The sequence below is a fragment of the Lethenteron reissneri genome, chromosome 30 (assembly GCF_015708825.2).
Source record: "Lethenteron reissneri isolate LAM-NWPU_2019-01 chromosome 30, ASM1570882v1, whole genome shotgun sequence".
Taxonomy (NCBI): domain Eukaryota; kingdom Metazoa; phylum Chordata; class Hyperoartia; order Petromyzontiformes; family Petromyzontidae; genus Lethenteron; species Lethenteron reissneri.
Window position 1 is genome coordinate 8,967,916 of NC_083808.1, and position 17,265 is coordinate 8,985,180.

General features: G+C 45.6%; 2 protein-coding genes across 11 annotated transcripts in view; both read right to left on the reverse strand.

The window, feature by feature from the left end:
• The window catches only part of LOC133349501 (rho guanine nucleotide exchange factor 3-like), a 56,249-nt gene extending 55,057 nt beyond the window's left edge, over window positions 1-1,192 (reverse strand). The window contains exon 1 of the mRNA XM_061563009.1: window positions 690-1,192. Within this exon, the coding sequence (XP_061418993.1) occupies window positions 690-785 (96 nt within the window). The 5' untranslated portion in view covers window positions 786-1,192. The remainder of the gene's footprint in view (window positions 1-689) is intronic.
• Window positions 1,193-1,820: 628 nt separating this feature from the next.
• Window positions 1,821-17,265, reverse strand: part of LOC133349502 (anoctamin-6-like) — a 36,595-nt gene continuing 21,150 nt past the window's right edge. For 9 of the 10 annotated variants that reach the window (XM_061563019.1, XM_061563018.1, XM_061563010.1 and 6 more), the window contains exons 14-21: window positions 15,529-15,754; window positions 14,120-14,286; window positions 12,301-12,398; window positions 9,977-10,107; window positions 9,260-9,465; window positions 7,537-7,742; window positions 6,036-6,141; window positions 1,821-4,637 (exon numbers count right to left, since the gene is read on the reverse strand). In XM_061563019.1, the coding sequence (XP_061419003.1) occupies window positions 4,425-4,637; window positions 6,036-6,141; window positions 7,537-7,742; window positions 9,260-9,465; window positions 9,977-10,107; window positions 12,301-12,398; window positions 14,120-14,286; window positions 15,529-15,754 (1,353 nt within the window). In that variant the 3' untranslated portion in view covers window positions 1,821-4,424. Of the gene's footprint in view, window positions 4,638-5,211; window positions 5,428-6,035; window positions 6,142-7,536; window positions 7,743-9,259; window positions 9,466-9,976; window positions 10,108-12,300; window positions 12,399-14,119; window positions 14,287-15,528; window positions 15,755-17,265 lie in introns of all 10 variants that reach the window. The other variant, XR_009755952.1, reaches the window with a different exon arrangement.

A 17,265-nucleotide genomic window follows, 5' to 3' on the forward strand; every position in this document is an offset into this window, starting at 1 on the left:
ATAAAGCTCTTGTTCGCAGTTGGCTATGCAGGTTAGGGGATTTTTGGTAGAATATTTAACACCGGTGGCGAGGTATGTTTAACGTTTCCCAAACACACGGTGGGGATATCCCGGGTGAGATCAGCCAGAGCAGAATACCGGTAGCTACACGACAGACCAAAAAAACAAACTCAACTACTCTACTTTTGTTACTTTACAAGGCAAGCTCTTTTTTCCAGAAGCGACTTGCCAACAAATGGTAACTCAAGGAAGTGGCTTATCATCACGTAGAAATATAAAGCGGCCAAATAACTCCTAAACGCATGTTGATCTCAACGTGGAGCGAGAAGAGAGAGAGAGGCGCGCAAACTCCAAATATACAGCAGCAGGTCATCAGCTTCGGGATCGAACCCACGGACCTCGTGCGTACCAGGCGAGGTGGTTAACATCTCGCCGCAAAAAGCAGGTTGCGACGTTTACCCGTTCCGCAAATATTTGTTGTCGCCGTGCCCCTCGCCACCTGACTTTGTGCATGTGACCCCCCCAAAACACCGCCAGGGCTCCCATTGACCAGAGCTGGCACGCACGTGCGTCCGCGTGCGTGCGCGTGCGCCTCCGTGCGCGTGCGTGCGCCTCCGTGCGCGTGCGTCCGCGTGCGTCCGTGCGCGTGCATCCGTGTGCGTGCGTCAGCGTGCGTGCGCGCTACATACCTCTGGCGTTTCCCTGAGTGGGCAGCTGTGCTCTCTCTCCAGCAGCCCGATGCCCCGCTTGCCTCCCGTGTAGTGGGGGCAGTCCTTGGCCACCATGGTTGGGAATTGACGAGAGGGCGACGAGGGGGTTGAGAACGGTCACCTCCTTTTGTTGGCTTTGCCAAACGCAAATCTAGCCCCCCTACCCCACCCCCACCCCCCAACTCAACCACTCAGCCTTCTCTTGGCGTACTCACATATAGAACTAACTCCTCTTCACCTTAGAGATGTCCCCTATTGTTCGTCCTTCGTGTCGCACTCATTCCCGATTGCCAGTTGGCACGAGCTCAGCACAACAAAGTCCAATCGGCTCAATGCCCTCTCTACTAACCACGTGCCAAATCTCAGACTCGATGTCCTCGTTAATGTTGCTTGCTGGCTTGCCCCCCGCTGTTAACAGCTTCTCAGCCACCTCCTTCCCACGAGCACTGCCTCTCGCTGAATGTCTGCCTCTTTTTTAAGTTTTGATCTGTGACTCTTAGGGGTTTGGAGGAGCTTGCGTGGGCGTCCTGTGTGGGAGGTGCTTTCTGGCCGGATTGGTGAATTGTTCGTTGTGAAACACGCCCTGTCAGATCAGGCAACCAATTGGGGCTTCATCCACACACAGAGAGACGGCTGCACGTCTATCCTGTCATTCTAAAGAAAAACCAGGGGGTGGCTAAATGGTGGCTTGAGACGTTGGATGTGGTGAAACCTTGGCCCGCATCCCATCATTATGCATCTTTGCCGAAAAGGACTTCGTTGTTCCGTGCGTAGAAGTTACCTTAGACGTGAAGTTGGTGTCGTCTCGTTTATCAAGTCAGATGCCATTGATATTAAATTTAGAAACCAGTTGCTTAGCATGCAAATGCTGTGTTGGTAAAACAAAAAATGTTGCTTCTTTTTTTCGCCAGATAATTTCAGTTTTGGGAAGAAACGTCGGTGCAGTGTTTGGCACACTTAGCTGGCGATCTGAACTTGCTATTATTTCAAATTAAATGTTTTAAAATATATTGCTTGTGGTTGCATCGGTGTTTTTTTTGTATTGATTGTTCAAAGCGTTGAATGACAAACAACTCCAGGAACAGGTAATTGGTTCAGAATTTTTTTTTATAGGATAAGTATCAGCTGCTTGACCACGCCGAGACCGATTACAATCCGTAACAGTGTGCTCTACACTCTATGCAAAGCATTCCACGTCGCCCTTGAAAAAAAACACAGCGCAATGAGCTATACTTGGGAAAATAAACTTTTACATATCTGAACAATAAAATCTCTAAAAGCTGTTGCCCAATAAATCCAATTCAAAAAGGTAACTCAAGCAATTGTTTCTACATTCGATTGAAAATATTCATTTGCGCCAACAGCATTCGTGATGTCACTTCGAAAATAGTTCCAGAGGCGCAGAAAATGAAAGCTCAAGGCCTTTGACCCTCCTGATTTTACAGGACTTCTAGGACCTACCAATTCTTCTTGGTTCTTTCGGTAAAGTCACGTAGAATGGAAATAATACAAAAATAATATATTTTAAAACATAATATATTTTATTATGTTTTAGTTTTATTTTATTATTTCCATTCTACGTGACTTTACCGAAAGAACCAAGAAGATGAATCCCTGCAGTCACGAAAGCTTTAAATCGTCCTACCAATTGTTCAGTATTCGCTGATTCCTTGAGGCAGTGGTTCTTACCAGAGGTGCACGCACCAACTGGGGGTGCGAGATGCCCTTTCTGGGGGCGCGTTAGACGTGGCCAGATTTTTTTCCAAGGTAAATCATCGAAACACAAATTAAACACGGGCACATTATTTTTTTCAAATTACAATTGAGAACCAAAGGGGTGCAAGGCTGCAGTAACGGTTATTAAGAACCACTGCCTTGAGGCATAGCTTGGTGTGGTATGCTGCGAAGATCGGGCAACTCGGGAGTGAGTTCCGTAAGGTGAGAGACCGGTTGAGAAGCGCCGCTCTCAAAGAAGCCACAAAACTCCAACCGGAGCAGCGTTAAATTTCGATTTAAAGCTTTCATGACTGCAGGGATTCATCTTCTTGGTTCTTTCGGTAAAGTATTTCCCTTCTAAGTGACTTTACCGAAGAACCAAGAAGATGAATCCCTGCAGTCACGAAAGCTTTAAATCGTGAGAATTATATTATATAATTTGATTATATTATTTTATTATGTTTTATTTTTATTATTTTATTATTTCCCTTCTACGTGACTTTACCAAAAGAACCAAGAAGACGGAGCAGTGTTCACGCTCTAACTGAGCAACCCTCGGTAGGGCGAGGTGCACGCCTTGCATAGGACGTTTGAGATGTGGTTACGAAGATGAGAAAACGCAAGAAAATTCGTCAATAACACTGGCCGAAGGAGAAAACGTATTTCATAGGCGACGTCTCAGGCTTTGGTGAAGAAGGGTCGTTGCTCAAAACGTCGCCTATATTTATTTTCTCTCCGCCTGATGAAGACTACTTGTGTTGCGATGGAAACGTCGTGGTTTTTTTTAATTTATTTGTAATTTTATTTTACTATTTTTATCGTGTTTTTTTCCTTTTATTATTTTCTACTTATTATTTTTATTTTGTATTAAAAATGTATTTTTTATCTACGTGACTTTACTGAAAGAACCAAGAATACAAGGCAGTGTTATTGACGAATGTGCTTTTGTTGTTGCTATTGTTAATTGTGCACCGCTGCCAACGCAGCTGTAGCAGCAGCATGACCACCAACTTATTTTCTTAAAACGAACAAGTGTGCTCAATGACCATTGTAAATTAGTAATTTTTGTGCGGTTGCAATTTTAGATCTACAGAGAGCATGTACTTACTTATCTGCTGTATGGAATTCCGTTAAACCCGTGCTCTTGATCGCCACAATCATCCACGTGATTTGCTGGGCCTCCAGCTGTGTCTTGCAACCATTATTTATTTATTTTACAAAAGCACAAACTCTTCAAGCCCATGAGCATCATCCTCCGTTTTTCGGATTTTAAGAATCAGTCTTCCGCCTCTGCTTCACGATTGTGATCTGGTTTAACATTTTACAGTGCACGTGATTTTTGTTTGAAGTGTTTAAGAAAATTAATAGAAGTACATTTTAAATTATTAAAATGTTTCGATGAAACGTATTACATGTTAAGTTAATGTAATGAAACGTAACTCTTTAGGAAGTATTTTCAGTATGAAGGACATTCCTCTGTGACTAGGCCGGCTTCAGGAGCTTCTGATGAACTCAGAACACGGGTTTTGCATTGCAACAATTTAATTCGGCTTTGCGTTTTTAAATGTTTAAGGTCCAATAAAATGTTTTTTATCTTTTCGGATAAAGATATTTAAATGCAGTTACTTTCTTTATTTATAGCCATTGTAATGTTAAACAAAAATTGCCATATTTATGAATTCACATGTTATTCACTTTGGTCATTTTGCGTTCCCATAATAAACGTTTAAAAAATTATATTTAAATGTACATAAACTTTAATCTCTCGGAAGTAATTTTACATTCACACGCAACTTTTGTTGCTATACCATTTAACACTCTTTTAAGTACTTTTGACTAAATAGTAATAATTTAAAATAATTTTACAACAAATATTATTACAACGACATTTATCTACAAAGACATTTCATTGCAGCACACTTTTTAAGGTGTGTCCTGCATCGCAAACTCCATGTCCAAATCGTTATTTCTTTCGATCCCGGCTCTGCTCTTGCGAAGTTAAATGTCCGTGTGCGGCGGACGGTGGAGCAGGCCCACGTCCGCCGTCATCGGCGAGACGGAGGAGGGAGGGGAGTTGCGGAGGCGACGTAGCTCTGCCCGCCGCAGAATCTCCCGCACGATAAAGCGCTCGCGACGTGCGCAGGCGCGCACGTGGGATGGCGTGTCCGGGATGACGTGGGCGATGAAGGCCTTTGTGAAGAATATCAGGTGCTGCGAATGCATCCACGGCGCAAGCAAAGGATTTTCAGTTTCAGGATTTGCATGCGCTGTATAGAGGCGCTTGTTCAATGCCTCAGCAACTGAAAGCGCCTTATACGTCACTACTCATCTCAGCCACTCAAATGCCCTGCTGCAGTCGAGCCAAGGTGACCCCCATGACAGCTGTCCCTGCATGATACAAGGTGTATGCAGGACCCGCCTCCAAACATTAGTCTGCCAGTAGGATTCGCACCTCCGATTAGCACGGTTGGCTACGTATGGTACGAAAGAAGTTCAATATACATAAACACAGGAGTCGATGTTGCTTGGTGTTTTATTTTTACAATTAACTACTTTGTGAATAAGATATTAAACTTGGCAAATTTAGACCGCATTCCGAACAGGATCCTTGCGAAAGAGTTCCGGAGACCCACAGTGACTCTTTTGGACGAGATAAATACGTTGTATTGTATTACCACAATTATCTGTGATCTTGGAAAACATGATGCAATGGGCGAGGTGTGAAAGCATCAGTGGCATTTTCTGTGATGACCTCATGACGCTGACAATAAGTTGCTCTGCTGACCTTAAGAAGTGCTCACGATGAAGCTTGCAGGATGTTGTCCGTGGTGCAATGGCTTTACACACTCGACTTGCAATACAGAGGTCACCGGTGTCAGTTTGATCTCTTGGCGATTTAGTGGAAACAATGAGCAAGCTTCTTGAATCCCCCCAGCCTCTGTCCAGTCCCCCCACCCCCAGCAGGGATAGATGGGTGCACCCTAAGCCAGGGGTCGACAACCTGCGGTTCAGGAGGCGTATGCAACTCTTTAAGCACTGCATTGCGGCTCTTGAAATATTGATTTTTGTTTTATCGAATTAAAAAAAATGGCTCTTTTTGTTATTTTGGTTGCCGACCCCTGCCCTGGGCAGTCGATCAGGAGGCTGGGGTACATCGTAGGCACTCCCACATGATGTCAAATACAATTGGGAGCGTCTCTCTCGCGCGCCCTCTCATGGAGGGGGCGGTGCAGTGGCGAGATGTTAACTCCCTCGCCTGGAATGCAGGTGGTTGTTGGTGCGATCCCGACCCTAACGCCTGCTGGATATTTGGAGTTTGCATGTTCTCCCTGTGGTCACAAGGATTTGTCTCCGCATCCTCCGGTGTTTCCCTCCACATTTAGAAACGTGCGTTTAGAGTATTTGGCTGCTGTAAATTTCCACATGATTAGCCACTTCGTTGTGCTATCATTTGTGGGCAGGTCGCTTCTGAAAAACAGCTATATAGCTCAGTGGACCTTACCTGGTAATAGTTAAGAGTGACATGAGGAAGGAATTTCATGGCTACAACTTTGCCTTGTAATGTACATATGCATGTGTACGAATACGTGAGTGCATGCAGATACGTACCTCCACAACGATGACAAAGGCCAGCTTTGCCGCCAGTATGTGCCAGTACAGCGTGGTGACGGAGTACGCCTGGGGATGATCTGGCGGGTAGCGATATCCTCTGTATCTGCGCACGTGTAATGACACCACAAGCACGCACGGGCTGTCCTGAGCAACGTGCATAGCAAGTAGAATTGGCACTAATTCAACAAGCATGGGTACGTACGTAGGACCGTTCACAGTCTGTTTGTCAGTCTGCTTCTGGATGACTGCCTTCCTACACCATAGAGGTTGTGGGGGTTATTCTGATCATGCTTCACGTTGGTCAGTTTGGGCTGGTGAAGGCAAGGAATATAGATAGTCGAGTACAACAACTGATTTTGCTACAATACAGTCTGCCGACAATGCAGTCACGTGCAACACCTGTGGTCACCAATCCAGGCACGATCCACACTCATGAAGCCTGCTCAGCTGCTGGGATCTGTGGCAATCAGGTGCATTTTGAGTGCTACGGTTATGTGCGAGCATGGCTATATTATACATTGAGCGAATATGGTTATATTGGGTATACTGATAAAAAAAAATTAGCAATTGGCAAAATTTCCCAATGCAGGACCTTCCTGAAAAAGCATCTTTGGACTCAAAGAGGCCCTCCTGGATAAATAAATAAAATAACACATTAGCAAGGTGTCCTTCAGCTAGAATTCATTAAAAATATATATTTAACAGTTTGTATGGTCATACATGGAGTCATTGTTACGCACGTCACAAATAAGACAGCATCACTGAGCTGGCTGTCATATGGAGGATGGTGTTACATTGAGCAATTACATCAAATCAACCATATCACACACAACAAGCAAAAGATCACACCCAGGAGGACAGCACGCCCAGAAGGAAAGATGTCACGTCGACTAGGACACCACACCCAGAATGATGTCACATCCACTCAGAATCTTTATTTATACTGGAGGAATCCGATGTGTTATAAAGCTCTTTTTTTTTTTTACAGATGTCCAGTATCCACTCAGACACCACACCCAGAATGATGTCACATCCACTCAGAATCTTTATTTATACTGGAGGAATCCGATGTGTTATAAAGCTCTTTTTTTTTTTTACAGATGTCCAGTATCCACTCAGACACCACACCCAGAATGATGTCACATCCACTCAGAATCTTTATTTATACTGGAGGAATCCGATGTGCTATAAAGCTCTTTTTTTTTTTTACAGATGTCCAGTATCCACTCAGACACCACACCCAGAATGATGTCACATCCACTCAGAATCTTTATTTATACTGGAGGAATCCGATGTGTTATAAAGCTCTTTTTTTTTTTTACAGATGTCCAGTATCCACTCAGACACCACACCCAGAATGATGTCACATCTACTACAACACCACACCCGTAAGGATCGCACATCTGTTAGGCAGCATACCCAGAAATCCGGGCATCACATCCACTAGGAGAGCACCACCCCCACCCGAAATGAGAGTATTGCATTCAGCTGCACAAACCTGCACACTCTGTGGATTGTCGGGTCAAACCAGGGTGGCAGATTGTCGGGACGACTTCGCTCCTGCAAGTTGCTGATGTTGAATATGGACAGGCTGTTGTCAGTGTACCGGTGCACGGTAGGCGAACCTTCGCCGTGCCCTGCCGAGTAGCCGTAGTGGTGCAACAACCGTGGGATGATGTCCGACGTGAAGGCCACGATGCATGCCTATGGTATTCGCCCACAGACACGGAGCGGTAGCGGTCAATAAGCATGCACAGTGATTACACCACCGGTCCCCAACATCCACTCACTCCCCAAACTGTCCTGAGTAATTGCAAGAATTGTCACAAGTACAATTTTGGGGGATGCTGTCATGGCGTAATGCTTAGCGCAATGACTGGCGATCCAACAGTCATCATAATAGACGTTTTTGGGTTAGATCACGTTATTTATAAATGTGTCGTAACCCTCCACCACCCGACACGGCCAATCAGTAAAAAAGTGTCACGTTGACAAAAGACAAGTAGTTCACTACTTTAGCCCACCGGTGTGTTGAAGAGTGAATCCACAACATTTACAATTTTTTAGTAGCAGGGTGACCGGGAGCAAGTGAGGGCTTCACTATTCTGGCAAATTGCCCGATGATGCTGGATGTAATTACCAGCGAAACGTTGTACTCAAAAATTGTAAATGTTGTGGATTCACTCTTCAACACACCGGTGGGCTAAAGTAGTGAACTATTTGTCTTTTGTCAACGTGACACTTTTTTACTGATTGGCCGTGTCGGGTGGTGGAGGGTTATGACACATTTATAAATAACGCGATCTAAACCAAAAACGTTTATTATGAATAATATTGGTCGCGAAAGCCTACGTGTCAAACCAACAGTCATCAGTTCAATCTCATGCAACAGTTGAAGCGATGGGTCGTTTTGTTAAACCACCCCAGCCTTTGGCCGCCCGATAGTACAAATAGGCTAGTTATAGTCTGGGTACTCCCACGTTTAACACATCTGGTCGGCGTGGAATAGTAGGCCAAATATCTTGTAGAGGGGCTCTCTAGCGCTACCTCTATTTGTGACCCTTCCGCCAACAGTGGCACGAGCAACCAATCACAGGGCTCAAACTTTACCAGTCACAACGTGGGGTGGGTGGGATGGGGTGGGGGGAGTGGTGGTGCAATGATTTGCACACTGTGCTTTGAACTCAGCCACCTGTGTTCAATTTCCAGCTACGGCTAATGTCAGTGGAGGGTGATATCTTAGCCAGTCCTGGTCCCCATTCCAGCCCTTCGCCAAACCGTATCAATATCTCGCCACGGTGGCGATATGTTAACTACCTCGCCTGGTATACAGGAGGTGGCGGATTGGATCCTGACCCTGATACCTGCTGTATATTTGGAGTGGGTGTGTTCTCCCCGTGGTCGCGTGGATTTTTCCTCTGGGTTCTCCGGTTTTCCTTCCACATTCAGAATCAAGATACGTTTAGGGTATTTGGCTGCTATAAATGTCCATGTGATAAGCCTTTCGTTGAGCTATCATTTGTGGCCAGGTCGCTTCTGAAAAAGTGCTATATTGTATGGCTCAGGAGGCCTTACCTGGTACAACAAAACATGGTTTAGTTTTAGTTTACTATTGACCAGCGTGAAATATGGTCAAAGAACCCCCACGACTGACACAGCATGTTACACCACTCTCCAGATGGGAGCGGCGAGTGAGGGAGCTGACAATCTGGTGATTTTACGTTGGTCATGACGGACAGGGTGGCAACGATGCCCAGGATGTCTGCCCAGGCACCGATTCCACTCGCTCGTGACACCACAGGCCTCCGCATCTTTGTCACAAATTTCCAGGCGTCGACTCGCACTTCAACGATGTTGTTCAGGAGTGCGAGCAGTGGCGCAAGTGGGAACGACGCCACGAAGAGCGTGACGAAGCCGAACTGTATCACTGCGGAAATTTGGGGGTAGGGACAGGCGGGGAGAGAATAGGACGTTGGGGAAAACAGGGTACACACACATACATACACTGTTATTGCTCTGATGCGGGAATAATTATAAGTAACCCAACATTTTTTGACAATTATTTGAATGTGTTTTAGTCAAAGGAACACCCCCTCCCCCCAGATATGTTAGGGAGCTCTTCTGGGCCAGATGGTGGTGGGAGTCAGGCTTTAGAGTATTGATATTACTTGTTGTAGGCTGCAGCATTGTGGAGAACAGAGGTCAGTGCAGCAAAATCCGTTGTATTGTGCATACGGCATAGTATTCTTTCACGTCCGTGCTCCCTGCCTTTACCAACCAGAAACACGGGTCAGATGACTCAAACCCGCACAGCAGATTGACAAAGAGCTGTACGTATACTGTCCAATAAAATTACGCCCAATTGTTTAGTGTTTTTACCCAAACAAATAACAATGCACCGCTGACTGAGCAGTGCGATCCCCCTGAGTTGGTCATACCCATCTCGAGGTACTCGTCGAAGAGTCCGAGCGAACTCTGCAGCTGCAGGCCCATGTCCTGCTCCCAGCGCGTGTGGACATTCTGAGGCCCTTTCTTGGCCCGACACTTGGCCAACCAACTGCTGAACCACCTGGGGATTGGTGGGAAGTAGGGGGGGGGGGGGGATGCGCACTCAGACACGCAGATGAACGCCCGTAGTACGCACGGACACATTTAATCATCAACTTGAGGTTGTCTGTTTAACCCTTCCTCGTTCCGATGACGTACACATGTACGTCGTCAAAACGAAACCGGAATAAAAAACCGAGGCTCTCACAAGGCCATGCGGAAGGGAGGGCGTGCAGCACGTTTCGGCGCCAGTTATCATAGAGTTGTGGTCGTGTCACTACCGTTCTCTGCAGTGAGTTCAATGTCTTTAAATACAACGGCGCTACGCCTCTCTAAATAAAATTAACACGGAGCCGCTTGTGCGCTCTGAGATTCAGAGGTGAACGGGACACCACACTGCAACTTGTAGACGTCTCGAAATGATAAAAGGGTTAAGAGCTCTCGAATGTGTTTCCGGGGTTGTACCACAGGAAGATCCCAGCATGTCGAGCGAAACATCAGACATCGTGCTGGACAACATGCGGTGCAACACGAAAAAACACACCAGAGAGTGAGACAGAACAACGCTTAAACCTACACAGCAGCTGTCAGTCATGGACGTTGCTTGTCTAAAATTATTGAGTTTAACACGTAGGCTTTCGCGACCAATATTATTCATAATCAACGTTTTTGGGTTTAGATCGCGTTATTTATAAATGTGTCGTAACCCTCCACCACCCGACACGGCCAATCAGTCAATTCTGGCGAATTGCCCGATGATGCTGGATGCAATTACCAGCGAAACGTCGTACTCAAAAATTGTAAATGTTGTGGTATCACGCTTCAACACACCGGTGGGTTAAAGCAGTGAACTATTTGTCTTTTGTCAACGTGACACTTTTTACTGATTGGCGTGTTGGGTGGTGGAGGGTTACGACACATTTATAAATAACGCGATCTAACCCAAAAACGTTGATTATGAATACAATTATTGAACTGCCCGACTGAAACTTGATGCAGAAATAGCCCAAGGTGAACTTTGTAGGAACAGTTGACTGCGGTGTTAACTGCTCACCTGGTATGGAGCAGTGCCACAGTGGTTTGTGCACAGTGCTCAGAACGGTCTACCTCAGTTTGATTCCCAGCTCTGGCTAACATCAGTGGCGAGTGGTGTCTGAATCAGTCCTTGGGCTCCGTTTCACCAACACATCAAGTTCAAGTTTATTTATTAGGTATAGCCCTGTGAGCCATTCGGCTCTTGAATCGGGTGCATAAAACAAAAACATGAACATGAAAACATCTTAAAGTGACTATGTGACTATGTGCAAACAGAAAATCCAAGAAAAGACAGCAAAATATTGCAGAAAAAGCACCGTACACCAACGCTGTGTGCAAAAGTCCCAGTGGGATGCAAGTCAAACAACAACCAAAAGGCAACTTAGATTAAGGCCATCAGTCTGACCATAGTGGTGAAGTATGGTCAAATTAACCCCATTACTCCGCATGGCATGGGAAGCCTCTTAGTCATATATATATTACCCAATATGCACTTGCAAGATGATGCACAGACACAAACACGTGTATGCTGAGCAGGTGTGTGTGTTTCCTAATTTGGTTCCTGGCCTCGGTGAACATCCCGATTCCCGCCTGCGGCTGACACAACGATCATTATTAGAACCAGCCCCGAGCCTCTCCCAGGTCAACTTAGCACCTGGTACGGTGTGTAAACATCAGGACTGGGGAGACACAGGCGGCCAAGTCTGGTGCTGGCCACACCACCCCCTCACTAGCCGTGCTCGCCTTCATTAGGTGCTCGCTAACAGCACTTGCCTCAACAGCCTGTGCACGCTACATGGGGGATCGTTGTCTTATGCTTTCCTAGAACTGGGATGATTAGATGATTCATTTGATTGTTCAACTCAGTAGTCGTTCTGACAGTGCTTCCCGAAGGGAGGGAGCCCTCTGAACGCCAAGTCCAGGGGGTGTCTTGGCTCATGTCAGAATCCACTGCCATTAGCTCCCATCCAGTGGCAGCCAAGGGAACAGAGATAAGATTTGTTTTTACAACTTTTGTCATATTTTCCAAATTATTTCAGTAATGGAAGGCATAACCTGCACTTTCGTCTCAGCTTTTTCGCTGAATACGGCGTGTTACAAATCTTGGATTGATTGATCTATCGAGTGATGTCGTATAAAATCAGATTTTCCAGCTGAAGTGTGTTTGCACGCAACTTACGGGACGATGACCTCCTGGACATTGCCAATGATCTGCTTCATTCCCATCACGGCAGTGAGCTGACTGGTCAGCTCAAAGAGACAACCAGCTGGGGGACACTAGAGGGGGGGGGGGGGGGTTGGGGTGGAGAGTTGACTTAGAGCAACATTGAAGGTCTTCTTGGTTCTTTCGGTAAAGTCACGTAGAAGGGAAATAATAAAATAATAAAAATAAAACATAATAAAATACAATTCTCACGACGTTTCGGCCACAACGCAAGCAGCCGTCCTCAGGTGAAGAAGCTGAGGAGAAGAACCTGCGGACGGCTGCTTGCGTTGTGGCTGAAACGTCGTGAGAATTGTATTTTATTATGTTTTATTTTTATTCTTTTATTATTTCCCTTCTACGTGACTTTACAGAAAGAACCAAGAAGATGAATCCCTGCAGTCACGAAAGCTTTAAATCGAAATTTAACATTGAAGGTATTCACCCATTTCCCATTCCGAGACGTCTGAAAGTTGCAGGGTGGGTGTCCCGTTCACCGCGGAATCTCGAAACGCGCAAGCGGTTTAGCATTAATTTTATTTGGAGAGGCATAGCGCCGTTGATTTTCAAGACACCGTGCTCACCGCAGAGAACCGTAGAGACACGACTGCAGTCTATAATAGCTGGCGCCATACTGTGCGACGCCTTCCCGCATAGCCTTGTGGGAGCCTCGGTACCGATAAAGTAAAAACTGATGAGGTACACGTACGTCATCGGAACGGGAAAGGGTCAAATACAGGGAGGTCCACATTAGGATACCCAACAGACGTTGATGACCCTCTCACTTTCTTTTCAACATATAATTGAATATTTAAAAAGTGATGGCCTTAGCAATACATTTTTTAAAAAACGTTTCAACCGGTTCCTTGTTCCTGTAACGCGTAAAGCATGTGTCGTAATCTATGTAACCATGATTGTAACAAAGATCTGTACTGTATAACAACTGTACCGTTGCAGGACGCCCATGACATAGAGCCTAACAGCTTATTGGGCTCTTCCTGCGAGAATAAATAATATCTATCTATCTTAAATCAATGCACTTACAGTTACACCTTGCCCAATGCTGTTTTATTGAACGCGTGTTTCGGCTATACATGGCTTACCTAATGAGGTTTGTTTTCCGGCCCACTGGAGGTGATGTGTCGGCTACACGCGCTTTGAAGCCACTAAGATTCATCTCCGCATCGACAAGGGGTACAGAACTGGAGATGCTGCGGATGAATATCTCGCCTCCATCTTCCCTCCCCTCCCCACACACCCCGCACCTCAACAACATCATTAGAGCACGTGGTGACTGACACGGCCAAGAGAACTGGTTCAGCAGTTGCGTTAACTGGTGACATTTGTGCTCTCCTGCCGACTCTGGTTTCAAATCGGTTCGACAGTGTGAACGCCAGAGCTGCGAACGTTAAGGTTTGAGGAGACAAAAGTCCTGTCAGCCCTAGCCACCCGTCGCTGGTTAGAGTTCCACAAGTTCAGATGTCTTTACCTCGGCAATTCACCGATAGCACAATTATAAGGCATACTCTTAGGTTTTTTCGGTAAAGTCACGTAGGTAAAAAATAAAATAATAATAAATGAAAATACATCAATTTATTATTCTTTTATTTTTTACCTACGTGACTTTACCGAAAAAACCTAAGAGTATGAATGCTTGCAGTCACGAAAGCTTCAAATCTAGAATTAATAGGCAATTGTGAGTAAAAATAGCAACAAAAGAGTACAAAAATCAGGTGAATGTAGCACAAGCGGGTATAGAAATGACTGCTAGGCCCAACACCTCTGACCCACACACCTCCTCGATCCTCCACTTTCCAAAGTACGCGTAATCTCCGGGGTAGCCGACGAATTTGCCCTTGAGGAAGGCAATGTAAAAGCAAGACGAGTAGTAGTTGACGAACTGAAAGAGGAACTTCTTGAACGTCAGTCGATACTCGTACTCTCTCTGCGTCCTGGGCATCTCTGTGAGTGTGGACACACGCGTGCATCAAACATGGGTACCAGTTAAACATTTGGTTTGGCATTTTTAAAAAAATGTATATAGTTTAATCTTCTTGGTTCTTTTGGTAAAGTCACGTAGAAGGGAAATAATAAAATAATAAAAATAAAACATAATAAAATACAATTCTCACGACGTTTCGGCCACAACGCAAGCAGCGTCCGAACGGACGATGTCTTTCCGACAGCCCTGTTCTTCACCTGAGGACGGCTGCTTGCGTTGTGGCCGAAACGTCGTGAGAATTGTATTTTATTATGTTTTATTTTCATTATTTCATTATTTCCCTTCTACGTGACTTTACCGAAAGAACCAAGAAGATGAATCCCTGCAGTCACGAAAGCTTTAAATCGATGTATAGTTTAATTTTCTTTTTTACACAGATGATGCCGTTTAAGTCAGTTGCGAGGCTATTTTGCAAGGGAGATCCGTGGCACGTGATCACAGCACCGGCAACCAAACAAAGACAAGAAACATCAAAAATTGGAGAGAACGAGTACAAGGTGCTCAAGGGATATTGCACAACTAACCAACAATGTTTTCAAATGTGGAAAACGAAACACAGACAAATACAAAAAACTGTGCAAATGTAACATGAGAGCAAGACGGGCAAGAAATAGTTTAAGCTATGATAGCGGATATTAAAGGGAATATCAAATACTGAATGATTGTAAAAGTGGGCTTGGTCAGGACACCCTCGTGAGACGTGGGTGATGGCCAGTGGGTCAAGGATAATGATTGTTTGGCTGCTAAAGGAGGAAAAAACAACACACGAATGTCCACAAAGTTCGATTGATATCGTCGAGGAAATTATGAACGCTCCTAGATATTAGCGTGCATTAGGGGAGGCGGGGGGGGGGGCATACAAACCAAAAAGGTTGACAACTACTCGTGTACACCATCAGTGAATTGCGATGTAACTATGTCATCAAATGCGTTGCAGGTTTAAACCCATACATGAACATTTCCCTTCCACGTAAAAATCAAAGCAGGCACCGATCAAAGGCTTTCCTGCAAAAACCATCCTCCCCACCCCAACCGGCCACTGTCAGCTCAGATGAGGTGGCTCAGAGGTCAGAATAATCAACAAAAGCAAATATCCACCAATTAGGCCGGAGGTCATCTTATTCAAGCTGTCGCGGTACGTGTTGCCGCTGGAGGCATACAACAAGTGAACCGATAAAAACCACGATGGCGATGACACCTACCTAGGTCGGTGAGGATAATAGCCATCTTGTCGTAGCCTATGTTCAAGAGAACTATGACCACGATATTGAGGATGGAGGCCGTGATGGAGGCGACCATATCCGGTGTCAGCAACCAGCCGATCACCTTGATCTCGGACACGCGCTTGGGCATACTCGACGAGAGGCAGCTGAACACGGAGAGTCGGTAAACAACGACACCCAGAATGCCCGCAATGATCAAGAGGATCTGCCGGGAACACGAGATAACATTGGAGTGGGTGAGATCAATGGAGTCTTCTTAGCTCTTTTTCCACAGTACAACCGAGCCGTCATTCAGCCACGCTGACCTAGCCCAGTGTGGCTCAAGAGGTATCAGTTCATTTTTCCACTTCAGAACCCCGAGCCATGCCACTGACATCACACGCAATGAATGTGTAATGCTGAGATCTCATTGTATAGACTGATGTAATGTATGATGAAACATTTAAAAAATAAGAATAGGTTTGAACCTTTCTGGCAATAAATAGGTGTTAAGATGTTCAAACAACAAATAGATACATTTTGCCAAGAATCAAGTCTGCATTAGCCACATGTACTTGTGGTAAAACATGCAAACAAACATGCACTGATACATGCATTGTCTTTGAAAATTCACCATAAAGGGTTAAACCTATTTTTATTTTTCATACTTTGATACTGGCAAAAAAAGGTCTCATAGATATGATGAAAATGATTACCCTTGACTCTGGCCCTGCTTGACCCAAAGCCAGGTTCAGTTGTCTTGTGTGGCCAGAGTCTTACGGTTTGCTTCTGTCTCAGCACAGCAAATAGCCAGTGGAAAGCCACCCACCTGTACCATGAGAGCCTCGCGCAAGTCTAGCTGCAATGTGCCCGTTATAAAACGGAAATGTTGGTTTCGAGGCCAGGATCCGCGATGCCCAAGACCGGGGGTCGAAGCCAAAAGCTGCAAGGCCAAGCCGAGGCCCAGGCCAGGAGCATTTTAGGCCAAGACCAATGAGTGTCAAGGCCAGACCCTGAAGGCTGAAGCTAGTGTCAAGGCCGTTGCTTCTAAACCAAGTCCTCGGACTGAGACCATAAACCCCGAGGCCAAGGCCAAGGACGACAGCTGAGGAAATGTCCTCAATCTGGCTTCGAGGCTCATGTCAAGGTCCCAATCAAGACGGATTGTTGACAAGGGTAGCAGGTGGGAATGATGGCCCGCAATGACTCAACTTTGGCACGACCGAATAAAAATCAAGTGTCGCGTGATTGATTGGTCTGGGCCAGTTGTGGAGATTTCAATTGATTAGGCTGACGAAGGGCTGAAAATGATAAAATGATGCATATATATCTATAGCCTAACATGTTGTAATCACTCAATAAATCACCAGAAGTATGAACTTGGTATGAGAGCCACTCTGGCTAGTGGAGGCCAGTGTGGTTGTTGGGACTGGGTACGGCCCTTATCTGAATCCACGACTGGACAACGACTCCCCCACCCCTATGTGGATTGTGAGGGCCATTTGCCCATACTTCACCACGCCGACCAATGCCGGTCGGTGATAGAATGAAGAATCTAAGTACACTCCTCTGCTGGCCACAACATAGCCCTGCAGCAGCCTACAACACCTGTTTTTTGTGGGAGATGGTTACCCATTCGTCGAGTACCCAGGCTGAATCCTGCTTCATTTTACAACACCAGGAGTATTCCAGGTGACTAGGCCCTAGCTCCAATGGGTCAGGAGCAGGAGAGTTCAA